Source organism: Callospermophilus lateralis, chromosome 14 (genome assembly GCF_048772815.1).
Source record: "Callospermophilus lateralis isolate mCalLat2 chromosome 14, mCalLat2.hap1, whole genome shotgun sequence".
NCBI lineage: Eukaryota > Metazoa > Chordata > Mammalia > Rodentia > Sciuridae > Callospermophilus > Callospermophilus lateralis.
In genome coordinates, this window is record NC_135318.1 from 28,309,728 (window position 1) to 28,324,733 (window position 15,006).

The 15,006-nt window shown below is 32.2% G+C and overlaps 1 protein-coding gene across 2 annotated transcripts in view; it reads right to left on the reverse strand.

Moving 5' to 3' along the window:
• The window catches only part of Strn (striatin), a 104,899-nt gene that overhangs the window by 35,678 nt on the left and 54,215 nt on the right, over positions 1-15,006 (reverse strand). For both annotated transcript variants that reach the window (XM_076832845.2, XM_076832844.2), the window contains exons 4-7: positions 10,643-10,721; positions 7,909-8,076; positions 5,238-5,373; positions 1,555-1,690 (exon numbers count right to left, since the gene is read on the reverse strand). In XM_076832845.2, coding sequence (XP_076688960.1) covers positions 1,555-1,690; positions 5,238-5,373; positions 7,909-8,076; positions 10,643-10,721 — 519 coding nt within the window. The remainder of the gene's footprint in view (positions 1-1,554; positions 1,691-5,237; positions 5,374-7,908; positions 8,077-10,642; positions 10,722-15,006) is intronic.

Consider the following 15,006-nt stretch of genomic DNA (forward strand, 5'->3'; position numbering starts at 1 on the left):
TAAAAATTCAGCAAACACCTCTAACATTATAATGGTTTCTGAGAAGTAAGGAGAGTTAAAGGCTACCTTGAATGCTGAAGAAAAACACTCAAATAATATCTAACTCTTCCAGATCTTGCCCTATTGAGTTTATTAGCAATTTACAGAGAAAAAACATTCTTTTCTTTGAGATCCCAAGGAATTTTCATTGCAGTGTTTCAGGTGGAAAAATAGGTTTCAAAAATATTTTTTGTTTATTAAAAATGTTAGACAACCTTTTTCCCTGAACTTACCCAACTTGTTCACTCTACTTGTCCATTGGAAATGGACAAGTCTTCTTATCAGTTCCTATATAAAGATGACACAAGTGTAAAGAAGGAAAATTCCAAACAAAATTTTTAACACAAGTTTAAAAAGGAAAAAATATTTTTTTCCATTTTGGCTTTAGAACATTTTTATGTTTCCTTTAGAAAAGCAATGTATTAAAAATTTGTGTTTATATTAATATTTTTAATGTTTATAACTAAAAATGTAACAAAAATTTTCATTTTAAGCAAAAATACTAAACAATATTTGAACATATGTAATATCTGTATTCCAGTATTAAGATGTATATTCTAGTTCTTGAAGGTACATTGAAATCAGTATTTAAAGTAGCTGTTTGAATGGAAGTAAATGAAAAGTTCATAATGTGGTGTATATACATCTAAAAACATATAATCCCTCAAAACAATTTAATTACTTTTATTTTTATGGACAAAGTATTAACTTAAAGGGAAAAAAATATATTTCAAATAAGAAACCATTGGTTTGTCTTTTAAGAAAACTGAGTAAAGAAGCTTTTATAAAGATAAACTTAAATATTAAAATAATAGGCAACTTTATATTCCCTCAATAAAGAAACACTTGTCCAAATGTTAGACCTTCCCTCTTTTTCTTTCTTACATAGATATATATAAACCTAAGGAATTAATCATTTTTGAAGATTTAATCATATCCTACCTTATTGATAATAAAAATTTACTTCCATACTACTAGAATGACCTATGCTAAAGAAGTTTCCTCCAAATATTTGTTTTAACTCTTGTTAAGAGATTTATTAAATTCATTTAGAATAATTTGAGGGGAAAAAAAAAACACTTTTCCTGTACACACTGTCAAAATCTGACTTAGAATGAAAGACTACAATTTTCTACATTCTACTTCTTTGTTGCACAAAAGATACTAGAAATGAGATCTTCAAAATCCTCTAGTTAAAAATTTCATACTAAGTTTCCACAAAATGCAAATTTGTAGTTTCTACTGTCTAGGCAGAAAATAAATATTCTACATTTGAGTTCAAATTATTTTCATAGAGTATTGCTTATTCTAAAAGAAAAAAAAAAGATAAGGCAACTTGTTATACAACTTTCTTTAAACACACACTCCCTGAATAAATGGCAACAGTAGTTAAAAATCTCACTGGATGTTCAACATTTCAACATCATAGCTCTTCAAGATGTGGCCCTCATGGTAAAATATTAATTTCTTTTATTTACTTAAATCTCTGGTTGGAGGCAGTATGCTTCCCCTTACCCCAGTCTGTTCCATCGCCTGCACTTCTAGATTCACTGTCTCCTTCCTCTGATGAAACCAAGAAGTCAAACTGCTTCAGAGCTTCTTTTGTATCTCGGTCTTCACTGCTATCAGGCAATGCTTTTTTTCTAACAATCTAATGAAAAAACATGCTAAATTAAAATATGGATATATTTATGAATTTTTATATTTAATTTAAATAAAGGAGACAGTATCCTTTGGCCACTGAATAAGAAATGTTATTCAATTATTTTCTTCAGAAAGTATGTCTTTGTTGTATTAAACTGTACTACCTAACCCAGTGAAAAACACAGATATCATTTTTAAAGATATACATCAAGTATCTTAAAGCAATAATTTAAACTTTGTTCAATGGTATGACGGCTTGTTTTAAATAAAGAGAAACCTACTGAAGTCACTGGCATATTAGACACACAGTTAAATTGCAGATAGCTGGAAGGCTGAGGTAGGAGGATGACAAGTTTGAGGCCAGCCTCAGCAACTTAGCAAGACCCTTTCTCAAAACAAAAAATAGAACGGTCTGGGGATTTAGATCAGTGATAAAGTGCCCCTGGGTTCAGAACCAATAAAACAAAACAAAACAAAACTAAGATTCAACTGCAAATATGACAGGGGTTAGGTTTCACTTTTATATATTTAGAAGTATCTATGGAATTACAAATTCAGTTAGAGGGTTAAAACTTGAGACTAAATGCATGCAGACATGATTTCTGAGACCAGCATGTCTATACTCTTCATGAATTATCTCCTTTTTGGTTATCTCAACCAACATGAGCCCTAAGAAATTAGGATAATGGGTCTGCAGCTTCTTTCTATAAAATATCACAATATCTCAATTTTCCAGACTTTAGCTTTCTTGTTTCATGCAAAACAGAAATAGCATGATCTAATCAAACTTCACCCCTGGAATCTTTTGAGTGGTATAAAATTGTAAAGCTTCAGTAGACAGATCAATAGGACAGCCTAATGAGTCCAGAAATAGACCTTAAGAATTAGCAAACACACACCTGACTTATATGGCCCTGTTCCCACTCTCATATGTGGAATCACTTATCAATCACAGCAGTTTACAGCAGAGATGAGATACAGCCTCAGAAAGCCGTCTTATAAAGTACTCTAGAAAGCCACTACCAAAGGAATAAAACTGACCTCACAGATAAAAACAATCTGTCTTAACTGATCTGGTATATATAAAAAGTGAACAGAAGAAATAAAGATTATTTAATGATGCTAGAATTATTGGCTGAACTATTTAAAATATTTCCTTAGTTGAATTTACTGAACTATTTTGATTAAAGAAATGACACATTTTAAAAACATTTTTTCTATTAACATTTTAATAGGATAATTTTTGGCCATTATGTTTGTCTATATATTACATACAATATATTTCCTAAGAACATGCTTATTCACTGTTACAAAGCTTGATTTTTAAAATGCTTGTCATGAGAAACTCAGTGTAATATAATGTAAAAATTACCAAAACTGTTAAAATCACTTATTTGAAAAAAAATTTTTTTCCTAAAATACTAAAAAACTTTTTTAGTCTAGTATTTCAAAGGGGATAAGTCTCTTTACATTAGATGTACCTTCATTGCTTGATCACAGAACTGTTATGATCTTTACCAACTGGAAGACAGAACATTTATGAATTTGATTACTTAAAAACAAAACAACAAAAAACCCAGCTGGGCACAGTGGCGCACACCTGTAATTCCATTGGCTCAGAAGGCTGAGGCAAGAGGATCACAAGTTCAAAGCTAGCCTCAGTAATTTAGCTAGGCCCTAAGTAGCTTTTAGAAAGACCCTGTCTCAAAATAAAAAATAACAAGGGCTGGGGATGTGGCTCCGTAGATACACATTTCTGGGTTCAATCCCTGGTATCAAAACAAACAAACAACATAAAACCCCCAAATGGTTAGGAATTAGGAAATTAAACAAGTTGTTTTTTAGAAATTTCTAGGCTGATAATTCAAAACAGTTTTAATAATTCTCGTTTATAGATTTTAAGTATTTAAGTTGATATAATCACTAACAGCATCATAGTTATTTACCACTTAGATATAAATAAGGTATTTTGATAGGAAACCAATATTTCAATGTAATTATCTCATAGGAATCATTAGAAGTTACATAACTTTCAGATGATCAGGGGAGAAAAAAATGTCACAGAAGCTTGGGCTTTTTTACTACCGTAAATTAAGATACAAGTTATTACTATCCATTTGGATAAGAAAATGTTTGAGTGACTTTTCAAAGTTCGAATAATATCAATGGCAGGACTATATCAGTAGAGCACTCCTGCATAGTGGCCCAGGGAAACAATAATCTGGCAGTAATCCATCTGAGAGCACCTGATGGAGCTCAGAAAGCAGAGGGCATAAAAACAAAAGTTACACTTTATAGTTAAAGCTATCATTTATATATAGTGTCCCTTTGTTCCTCACAAAATCTTCTGGGTATTCATTATAGTCTTCATTTTTATAAACTATAAAAACTAAGCCTGAAACATTAAAAAGCATAATTAAGTGGCAGACCTGGGACTTAAACTCAAGCATTTTAACACTTAGCCTGATTCCTATTTCTTTACTTTCTCATTCTTATTTTAAATAAATGTGAAAGAGGAAATTTAAACATTTTTTAAAACAAAGTAAAACATGTCCTCATCTCCTTCTTAGAAATAAAGGAGGAGGAAGAAAAGGAGGAGAAAGAAAAAGAAGGAGAAAAAAATGGTGGGGAAGTAGAGGAAAAAGTAATGGGGATAGAAGGAAAAGGTGAAGAGAGAGGAAAGGAGGAATGATAATGAGAGGGGGAAAAACATGGAGACGGAAAGAGAAGTAAGAAACAGCAATTTAGAGACAACTTTTATTCCAGGAAATTGCTAGGAAAAAGTCAATCAACTAATAAAGACCTGAAAAAATTACAGAAATCCTTTGCCTATAGTTTTAGAAGTCTGTAGGCCTGACTTACCAAAGCAACTCACAAGAGAGACAAAAACTGCATCAGAGCTGATGTTAGGCACCATAATGGATTATATGCCAGTTCTATTGTTTTATAGCAGCCAATTACATTGTAATAAGATTGTAACACTAGACTGATAACACGTTTATCATTTTTTTTTAAATATTTTATTTTTTAGTTGTAGTTGGACACAATATCTTTATTTTATTTATTTATTTTTATGTGGTGCTGAGGATCGAATCCAGGACCTCACATGTGCTAGGCAGGTGCTCTACAATCTCAACTGAGCCACAATCTCAATCCATATCATTTTCATTATATTCATCAGCTCTATAAAAAGTTATCATATTTAATAAGTTAATAAAAATTCAAGTGAGGGTTTTTAAGGCAAAGTTATAATATTAAAAGCATTCTTGAATTTGAAATCTATACCAAAGCTCTTTCCAATTTCTCACAAAAAAAAGTAAAGGGTTTATATTAAAGAGCATGATTTTGTGTGTGTGTGTGTGTGTGTGTGTGTGTGTGTGTGAGAGAGAGAGAGAGAGAGAGAGAGAGAGAGGGTGCTGGGGATTGAACCCAGGGCTTTTTGCATGCTAGGCAAGCACTCTACCAACTGAGCTATATCCCTAACCCCACATGAATTATTTTTAAAGTAAACATAGTCCTTAAAATATATATATTATCTGAGTTATTTAACTCACTGTTGAAGTATCAATGACACTTTTCTCTCTTCCCTCAATATCTTCATCTTCATCTTCATCACTGAAATCAGCAGCTGCACTTTCAAGGAATTTGAAATTATCCAGCACAGAAGCAGAATCTGTTAACTCAGATTTTCTGGTTTAAAACACAAATAATCATGCTCAGTTACTCTTTTTAACCTCAACATAAAATGAACCCACGATAAGTTTTACTAACTTATATTTATATTATATTATATTATGAGTCTCAAATGACATTGATTCTCATCTATTACAATTCTATGGATTTAGAAAGCAATATAAGAAGTGGCTATTCTTTTAAAAGTACTTTATAATCATAAACTTTTTTTTGTACCTGGGATTGAACCTAGGGGCACTTAACCATTGAGTCACATTCACAGCCCTTTTTAGTTTTTTTATTTGAAGACAGGATCTTACTAAGATGCTGAGACTGGCCTTGAACTTGTGATTCTCCTGTCTCAGCCTCTTGAGTCACTGGTATTACACTGCCAACACACCTGGCTCAATTATCTTAATGGCTAGGATTGTGCCTCACATGGTGGTACACAATTTTAATTCTAGCAATTTGGGAGGCTGAGCAAGAAGATCACAAGTTCGAAGCCAGTCTCAAGAAGGAAGGCCCTAAGCAACTTAGTAAGAACCTGTATCAAAATAAAAAGGACTGCAGACATAGATGAGTGTATAAAAGCACTCTAATAAAAAAATGAACAAAAAAAAAATAGTGATAATCTATTGAAAAGAACTCCCTCTCAAGATTCAGATTACTTTGTTCCTTATATCAACCTTAATGTATTTTTGAAAATATTTCTCTCATCATCTCTGCCTCCTTTTTATCCCTATGTATTTCTTTCTGCAACTCTTCAATTAACTTCTTACATGAGTTTTTCATTTTTCTCTGATGCAATCTTTTGTTAAACAGCTAGCTAAGGAGGTAAAAAGAGCAAATGTACAAATAAAATTATTGAAAACAATATACTAGTCAAATTGATATTATTGTAAGATTTGACTCTGCCAATGAATAAACCATGAATCTTTTAGAAATGACTAAATTTTCAAATATAAGGCTTGAACATAGCTCCTTCAAAATAAATTTAGCTAACACTTTCCTAAGGGCCACAACAGAATGATTTCTCTCTAGTTCAGAAAATGTTTTAGATGAGAAGGCATTTTCGGGGAGGGGGGGGTGGACTATAGCCACAACTATAGGCAAATTTTTAAAAATAGCTAAATCTTCAATTTCAAATCTGCTGAGAGCTATGATATTGATTTTTTTCCTCCTTTTCTCTTTGTCTACAGAAATCTGACAAATTCAGACTAACATCCTTTTCAGTTTAAAAGAGAGGTAAACACAAAATAGACAATGGAGTCATCTCTTCTGAAAGTCATTACTGAAGATTTTGTAAAAGTATGCATTACCATCCCTAAAAATATTTATATTACCTAAGTTAACTTAATGACTTAGGTTAATGTAAAAGGTAAAAACAAACCAAGAATGATACCTATACGATCTATGTCTACAGGGAAAAAAATCTATACTTTCATTTGTAAATACAAGTTAATACATTATTTTTTTAACTTTATTTATTTATTTATTTATGGTGCTGAGGATTGAACCCAGGACCTTGCATGTGCGAGGTGAGCACTCTACCACTGAGCAACAATCCCAGTCCCAATACATTCTTAATTATTAATGAACACTTTTAAGAAAGTTCCAAAGACTTTTTTTTAATAAAATTCCTAACTTGTATCTTTACCTAAACTTATAATTCTAGTTTATATTCCAAATAACAGGAAATATGTTCTCATTAGAAAAATTTATAGCATTCAATTAAACCATTCTACTAGCCTAAATATGGGTTAAAATGTAATACCATCGTAATTAAGACTTTCAGAGAATCTTAGGCTTTTTATTCAACTAAGAATCATTGCGGGGGCTAGGGTTGTGGCTCAGCAGTACAGTGCTCCCCTAGCATGTGTGAAGAGCTGGGTTTGAGCCTCAGCACCAAATAAAAATAAATAAGTAAAAAAAAAAATAGTTTTTAAAAAAAGAAAAAATCATAGCAAAATTTTTTCCCAATAAAGAATGATTACTTTATTGAACTGTTAGCGTTCATTTAACTAGAATTATATACAACTGTATAATAACAATATGTTCAATACGAAAAATATTTCAAATTATTAAATTTTTCAATTTAACAATATGTATATTTAAAATAGATATTTTACATCAAAGAAAAGATGAGTTACAGAATTACTACATAAACAAAAGTGGTTAAAAAGGTTTCTTCTAAAAAGAGTTGTGAGGTATTTTTATGATTTCTGGGTCACTTATAATGAAATTCCATTCTTATAGATTAGCACTGCATTTCAAATCAAAATATTTTATGAGGTTCTAATAGTAGTTGACTGAGCTTCAAGATATTAAAAAATCTTATATTAAATAAATTTTAAGCAAATAAAATACCCTAGATATGAAATTACATTCTTGAACTAAATAGTCTCAAATGCTAACTTCAACCCCTGTGTTGCCTTCTAACCAAATGAAACTTTAACTTATTTCCAAATCCCACCTAAAAGTATTACTTCAAAATCAAAAATATTAAATATGAACTAAGTTACAACTAAAATACTTTCCAGACAAAATACTTACCCAATCATTGCTGTTTCTTTAACTTCAGCCTCTGTGCCATTTATAACTGAATCCTGATTTTTGTCATCTTCCCTGTCAGTGATATCACTTGAAAAGCCCAGCAAAGCTCGCACTCGTTTAGATTTCACATCTAGAATAGTATCTGTGTAACCCACCTCCTGAAGATACCTGTGTGAAGAGGATCCTTACAATTCAGTCATACAGGAATCAGTATTCTAAAATTTAATGTGTAAATGAAAGCAATTCTTCTAATACACTGCCTACATAAGATCTGGGAGCACTATGCTAGTTAAGACTTGTCAATAATATTCCAGCTGCAGATGGAGCTGTCTCCTGCAGTACCAGCCTCTACAGTCACTGAGAAAAATCAACTATACAATACACCATTCATTACATTTATACTACGCAGAAACTGTTCCTCAATATTTCATAGCACATTCTTTCCGCAGGATCAGAGCAAGTTCACTACCAAATTCTACCAAATTACTATTTTATAATAGTGATTGCAACTTTTTTATATTTCAAATGTAAATTGTCATGGATCAACTGGTTTTTTTTAAAATATATTTTTAGTTGTAGATGGACACAATACCTTCATTTAGTTTATTTAGTTTTATGTGGTGCTGGGGATCACACATGCTAGGCAAATGCTCTACCACTGTGCTACAACCCCAGCCCCAGATCAATTGTTTGAGATCTAGAGAGAATGTTTTCAGTATATATGGTTTCCTCCACATCATATAAGAATATAGTATTTTCCCAAAAGTCACTTCTGTAGAACAGAAAAATCTATGCTTAAATAACTCAAAAATAAAAAATAAACCACAATTAAATTGTGGGATAGAGGGTATGTATGTGAATTCATGCATGTTGCAGAAAGGCAGCAACACAGAAAAAAAGAGCACAGGCTTTATAGTGAGAGTTAGACCTAGGTCTTACATCTATTTCTGTCACTTATTTGCCCTATAACTTTAATTTTCCCAAACCTGAGTTTTCTTTCTTTAAAAACAGACACAGCTAATACTGTCACTGGCATACAGACAGCACTTGAATACCTATTTTTTAAAATTCTTTTTAGTTATAGTTGGACACAACACCTTTATTTTATTTGTTTATTTTTTTCTTAATGTGGTGTTGAGGATCAAACCCAGACCTCACATGTGCTAGGCGAACTTTCTACTGCTGAGCCACAACCCCAGCCCTTGAATACCTATTTAACACCAAAGTTAATCAAAAAAGACCAAATGGCAGGGGCAGGACCATGGAAAGGGCAAATGCCATTAATAAACAATAGAAAAATATTAGGCATTAATATATGTTGATATGGAGTCTACTGGACAAAAGAAAACAAAGGTTGACAAGATAGTTTAAGTTCAGTTTATTTGAAGATTTGGTTTCAAAAGTTGTTAGAGCAGAAAGATCTCACAAAGATATGTGATCAATTGGAATAAGTGTATCTTACTAAACCAAGATGCTCATTTTTCAATCCTAATGAATATATATAGAAAGTTTTGATTAAAATAATAAACTCCCAACTTTCCTGAATTTAATCAGTTGTTCTTACAGACTACTACAAAAATGTATTTTTCTATTTTTAGCAATAATATTTGATGTGTACCTCACTTTGGCAACAAAACCACATAGCTATAAGTAAACAGGCTAATAGTTACTTTGTAACTGATAAAATGTCACCCTTTTCTAAGACGATTATAGGTCTTTTTAAGGTTTTAAAAATATATCTTGGATACATCATTATAAAATCATTTTTTTTTAAAAAAATCAGTATTTTAAGAAAACTTGCCTATTTTAAAAATCAAAATACCTAAGTCATACTTCAGACCAAAGTGAGGACACTAATAAAAATTCACTTAATATTAGTAAGGATTGATTGTTTTCTAATTTTGTCTAAATAAACAATAAATATGAAGAGATGATGTAACATTATCTTCCTTAAGTCAAAAGGAATAGCTAGCATTCATTCACTTTGGAAGCAAACCCAAAAGTCTCAAACAGGCAGCATATTTCATTTTACCTTGGCATAAAATTTGAATACCAGTTTCAAAGGTGGTATACAAGGACCAGGCACTGAGATGGTGTAGTCTACCACTTGACACCAAAACCTTAACTGAACTGTTTCCTCTGTATAGTCTCAGATACACATTTTACAGGAGAAAGCTTATGCTATGCAGATTTTTCAAAATCTCAGAATTTAAACTCAATAAATTACTTAAAATTTTTTAAATTAACAAAAAATACATGCAAATACTAATTAGACCTATATTGAAATATATGTATATGCTTGCACAGATGATGCAGTAAGAAAAATAAGGGCAAAAAATTCTTTAAATTATATAAAATCTATTCCCAGGGAAGAGTGCTGTGGTACATGCCTGTAATTGTAGCAACTCAGGAAAATGAGGCAGGAGAATCAAATGTTTGAGGCCAGTCTCTACAATTTAGCAAGAACCTGTCTCAAAATAAAAAAGGGCTAGGAATGTAGCTCAGTGCTAATGCATCCCTGGGTTCAATTCCCCAGTACCACAAAACAAAAACAAAAAGGGGGAAAGTGTTTAATATGAAAATTAAACAGTAATTCAATTAAGCTTTTTCAAAGCAGTAATAAAATAAGAAATAAACTTATTCTTTTGAATTGAAAATACAAAAGGAAAACAATCTCATGAAAATAATGTTTCTCATCCTTGACTATTGATAAGATTGGCCACGAGATACTTACTGTCTGAGTAGTTGTCGACCTTGCTTCCACATTAACTGGCTGTTCTGTTGTGGCTGCACCTCTGTTTCATTACCTTCATCTGAAATACATTGTCATAATAAAACTGATTTGTTTTACATATTAGAGGGCATCTCAATTAATAAATATCCAGTAAACATTTATGTATGTTTTAGGACAATTAAAATGTTTTTAACTGGGTGCGGTGGTGCATGCTGTAATCCCAGTGGCTCAGGAGGCTGAGGCAGGAGGATCACAAATTCAAAGCCAGCCTCAGCAACAGTGAGGCACTAAGCAACTCAGTGAGACCCTGTCTTTAAATAAAATACAAAACAGGGCTGGGGATTTTGCTCAGTGGTTGAGTGCCCCTGAGTTCAATCTCCAGTACACCCACTCCAAAAAAGTTTTTAATTCGAATTTCCATAACAAAACTCTAACATATATTAATTAATGCTACTGGATTCCCTTTAGAGTAGTAGAATATAAAGACATTTTCACTTTTAGCTAGACTGAGAATTTTGCTCTAGAACCAAGACCTATCCAATCAAGTCATACACAGTGAGAGTCAAAACAAGTATTAGGTATCACATTATAACCAGAACAAAATATTTAGAAGTGAGACCAAAAATCTAATTTTATAAAGAGCAGATATACTAAGAAATAACCTCAATCCAAATATGTTTCCTTTGCAAGTTATTAAATGAAAATTTCAAGTATTCTTTCAAAGACATTCTTTGAATTTTAAACCTCTTAACTTTTAAAGCTTAAATTCATCATTATGTACAAGTTGAATCCTTTCAGAAGAATTAATAAAAAGAATTTCTCTACGAGAAACCTAAACCAAAATGTTCCGCACTAGACTATGGTTCAACTTTCACAATATTAAAATTAATCAGTCCTTCATCAAATGAAGAAATTGCTAGTCTTTATAAAATCTTTTTCAAGAGGAGACACAAGAGGGAACAAGAAATTGTTTCATATTTTCTAAAATTAAGCATTTAGTGCATACTTATTGTGTTCCCAAATCTATGTTAAAATACATATACATTATCTTTCCTTATTGATTGATTGATTGATTGGTACTAGGGATTGAATCCAGGAGTACTCTACCACTGAGCTATGTCCCCAGCCCCTTTTATTTTTAAATTTCTGGACAGGGTCTTGCTAAGTTGCTGGGGCTGGCCCCAAATTTGAACTTCTCCTGCCTCAGTCTCTTGAGTAGCTGGGAATATAAGCATGTGCCACTAGCCCAGCTCCTTCTCTTTCAGTTCTTACAAATTAAAAAAATTCATGTTTATCCCTATCTTAAAGATGAAAAGCTAAGTTTTAGAGAATAATTTTCAGGTTCCTTGGAAACACAGTTGTAAGTGTAAAAAATCTTTCCTGACTCCCTCTAGAGACCCAGCACTTTCCCCCATGTATTATTACAACAATGATAAAAAACTGGAGAAATGTGAATAAAAATAAGAATCATATCTTGTGTTTTGTTTTCTCCTAAAATAACTCAGGAGAGTTCTGTAGAATTTTAAAGAAATAGTAACAGAGTGGACTGGAGGTGAATGTGGAGGAAAGAAATTAATTTAACTCCAAAAGAAAGATTACTTTGGGATAACTTCAAAGAGGATGTACTGCCAAACTGTGTGTGTGTGTGTGTGTGTGTGTGTGTGTGTGTGTGTGTGTGTGTTGCAGGGGAAGGGCAAAAATAATGTCCCAATACTTTATGAAAAAATGATATGGGAGTAGGGGGAATGCTGGAAAATGATATTAGACAAATTATATTGTTATATTGTGAGCATGTATAAATATGTAACAACAAATTCCCATCATATGCACAAATACAATGCACCAACTAAAAATGTGGAAAGAAAAAAATTACATTGTTCTATGAATTTTGCAATTCAGGAACTATTCATAACATAATTATATTACAATTTATACCCTTCAGTCTACTGAATAACCTGTACTTGCCAAGTAAGACCATGTACACTGACACTTGAAGATTTTAAAATTTTCAGATGTGAAAAGAAATGTTGAGGTCATTTAATCTCCCATCAGAACAGACCTAAATCCTTTCTATGCCATCCTCAGATATACTCAACTGACTACTTTGGCAGCTAATGATGTTGTGTAAGTATGGTACATTAACTCAATAAGAACAAGGAATGAACAACTGATACCCAACCAACATGGATGAATCTCAAATGCATTATGTGAAGTGAGTTAAAAAAAAGATCAAAAAAGGCTATATTCTGGGCTAGGGATGTTGCTCAGTGGTAGAGCACTTACCTAGCATGCATGAGATCCAGGGTTCAATCCCCAGCAACTCCTTCCCCCCAAAAGGCTATATTCTATAAGATTATTAAATTCATGATTCTGGAAAAGGCCAAAGTATAAAAATGGAAAATAGTTTAGTGGTTGCCAGTAGATTAGTAGGGAAGGAAGGGTTGACTACAAAGAATAATAGTTATAAGACTATGTGTTTGTGAAAACACTTAGGATGATAAATTTTACTGTACAGAAATTATACCTTAAAAAATTATGCCTTAATAAAAAGTAAGTTAAGACCAGTCAAAAAATAATGCACTTCCATCCTCTTAAAAGACAAATTACTCTTATTGTTACATGGTAGGCCAAGTTGTAGTCCTTTCTAGTAAGTAATTATCAACTGTCAGATTCATTTTTGCCTTACAAAATTTAAAAAGTAGCTTTATATTAAAGTAAGGATTTTAAGGTAGCTCTGGCACAATGGAGAACACCTATAATCCTGGTGACTCAGGAGGCTAAGTCAGAAGGACAGAAGTTCAAGGCCAACCTCAGTAAGTTAGTGAGATCCTGTCTCAAAACAAAACAAAAATGACTGGAAACGTAGCTCAGTGGTAATGCACACCTGGGTTCAATCTCCAGTACCAAAATAAATCAATAAATAAAGTAGCTAATAGTTTAATTTCTTGATAATATGACTGCTACATCCAGTATAGTTTCTGTAACAGGGACTGCATTTACCCTCCTGCCTGAAACAAAACAAATGAGCTGGGCACAGTAGCACACATCTATAATTTCAGCAACTAAGATAGTAGAATCACAAGTTTGAGATCAGCCTCAGAAATTTAGTGGGTCCTTAGCAAAGCCCTGTCTCTAAATAAACAATGAAAATGGCTCAGGATGTGATTCTGGTTAAACATCCATGGGTTTAATCCCTAGCACCAATAAACAAACAAAAACAAATGAAACAATGTTTTCCAAAAGATAGTGATCCTTGAGAGAAGACAAGGGATGAACTTTAAGACTGTCCCAGCTACTGCCTTGATAAAAGAGTTTCTAGGAGTTTCTAGATTTTAACACAGGGAGGAAAAACAGACAGTATCTGAAGAAATAATGACCAAAGAGTTCCAGATTTCACAAAAACTATAAACCCACTGGTCAAAGAAACTCATTAAACCCCAAGCCTAAGAAATACTGTAGAGAGAAGTAACTACAGTACATCATAGTAAACATTTTTATATCATAATAAACATTTTTATTTTATTTTACAGAACATCATAATAAACTTTTTTAGCTAAATATGGTGGCACATGCCTATAATCCCAGGTACTTGGAAGGCCAAGGCAGGAGGATCCTAAATTCAAGGCCAGCCTCAGCAACTTTGTGATATCCTGTCTTAAAATAAAAGGGCTGGGATGTTGTTAAATGGTACAGGATTTCCCTAGCATATGCAAGGCCCTGGGTTTATTTCTCAGTTAAAAAAAAAAAAAAAAAGAAAGAAAGAAAGAAAGAAACAAAGAAATTTGTTTAGAACCAATGATAAAGAGAAAATCTTAAAAGCAGCCAAAAAAAGGGGTACATTATATACAGAGGAACAAAGATAAGCATAATAGCAGACATCTTATTAGAAACAATGATAGCAAAATAAAACCTTTATCAGATATACAAAAGCTGAAAAAACTTATTACCAGCATCCCATATTACAAAATATGTTAAAAGAAGTCTTAAAGGGAGGAGAAAAATGATACCAGATGGAAATACAGTTCTATACAAAGGCATTATGAGTACTAGATATATAATTTTCATATTATTATTTAAATTTCTTTAAAGAAAAATGACTTTTGCAACAAAACAACAACTTCACCAAACCCTTAGGTTTTCTCAATGCTACTAACTCCTAGTGAATTTGTCTTCCTCTTCACAAACAGTATTATAAACTTTCTCTGCTTTTCTTAAAAGTCTGATCAACTCTTTGCAGATAATGTCTCGTACATAAAGCTATCAAGAGGACATTCCCTCAAATACCCACCATCCAAAGTGAAACTCAAACTTACAATCTGTTACCTGACTTTCTATGTTTCTCTCTTGATAATAACAAGAAATAT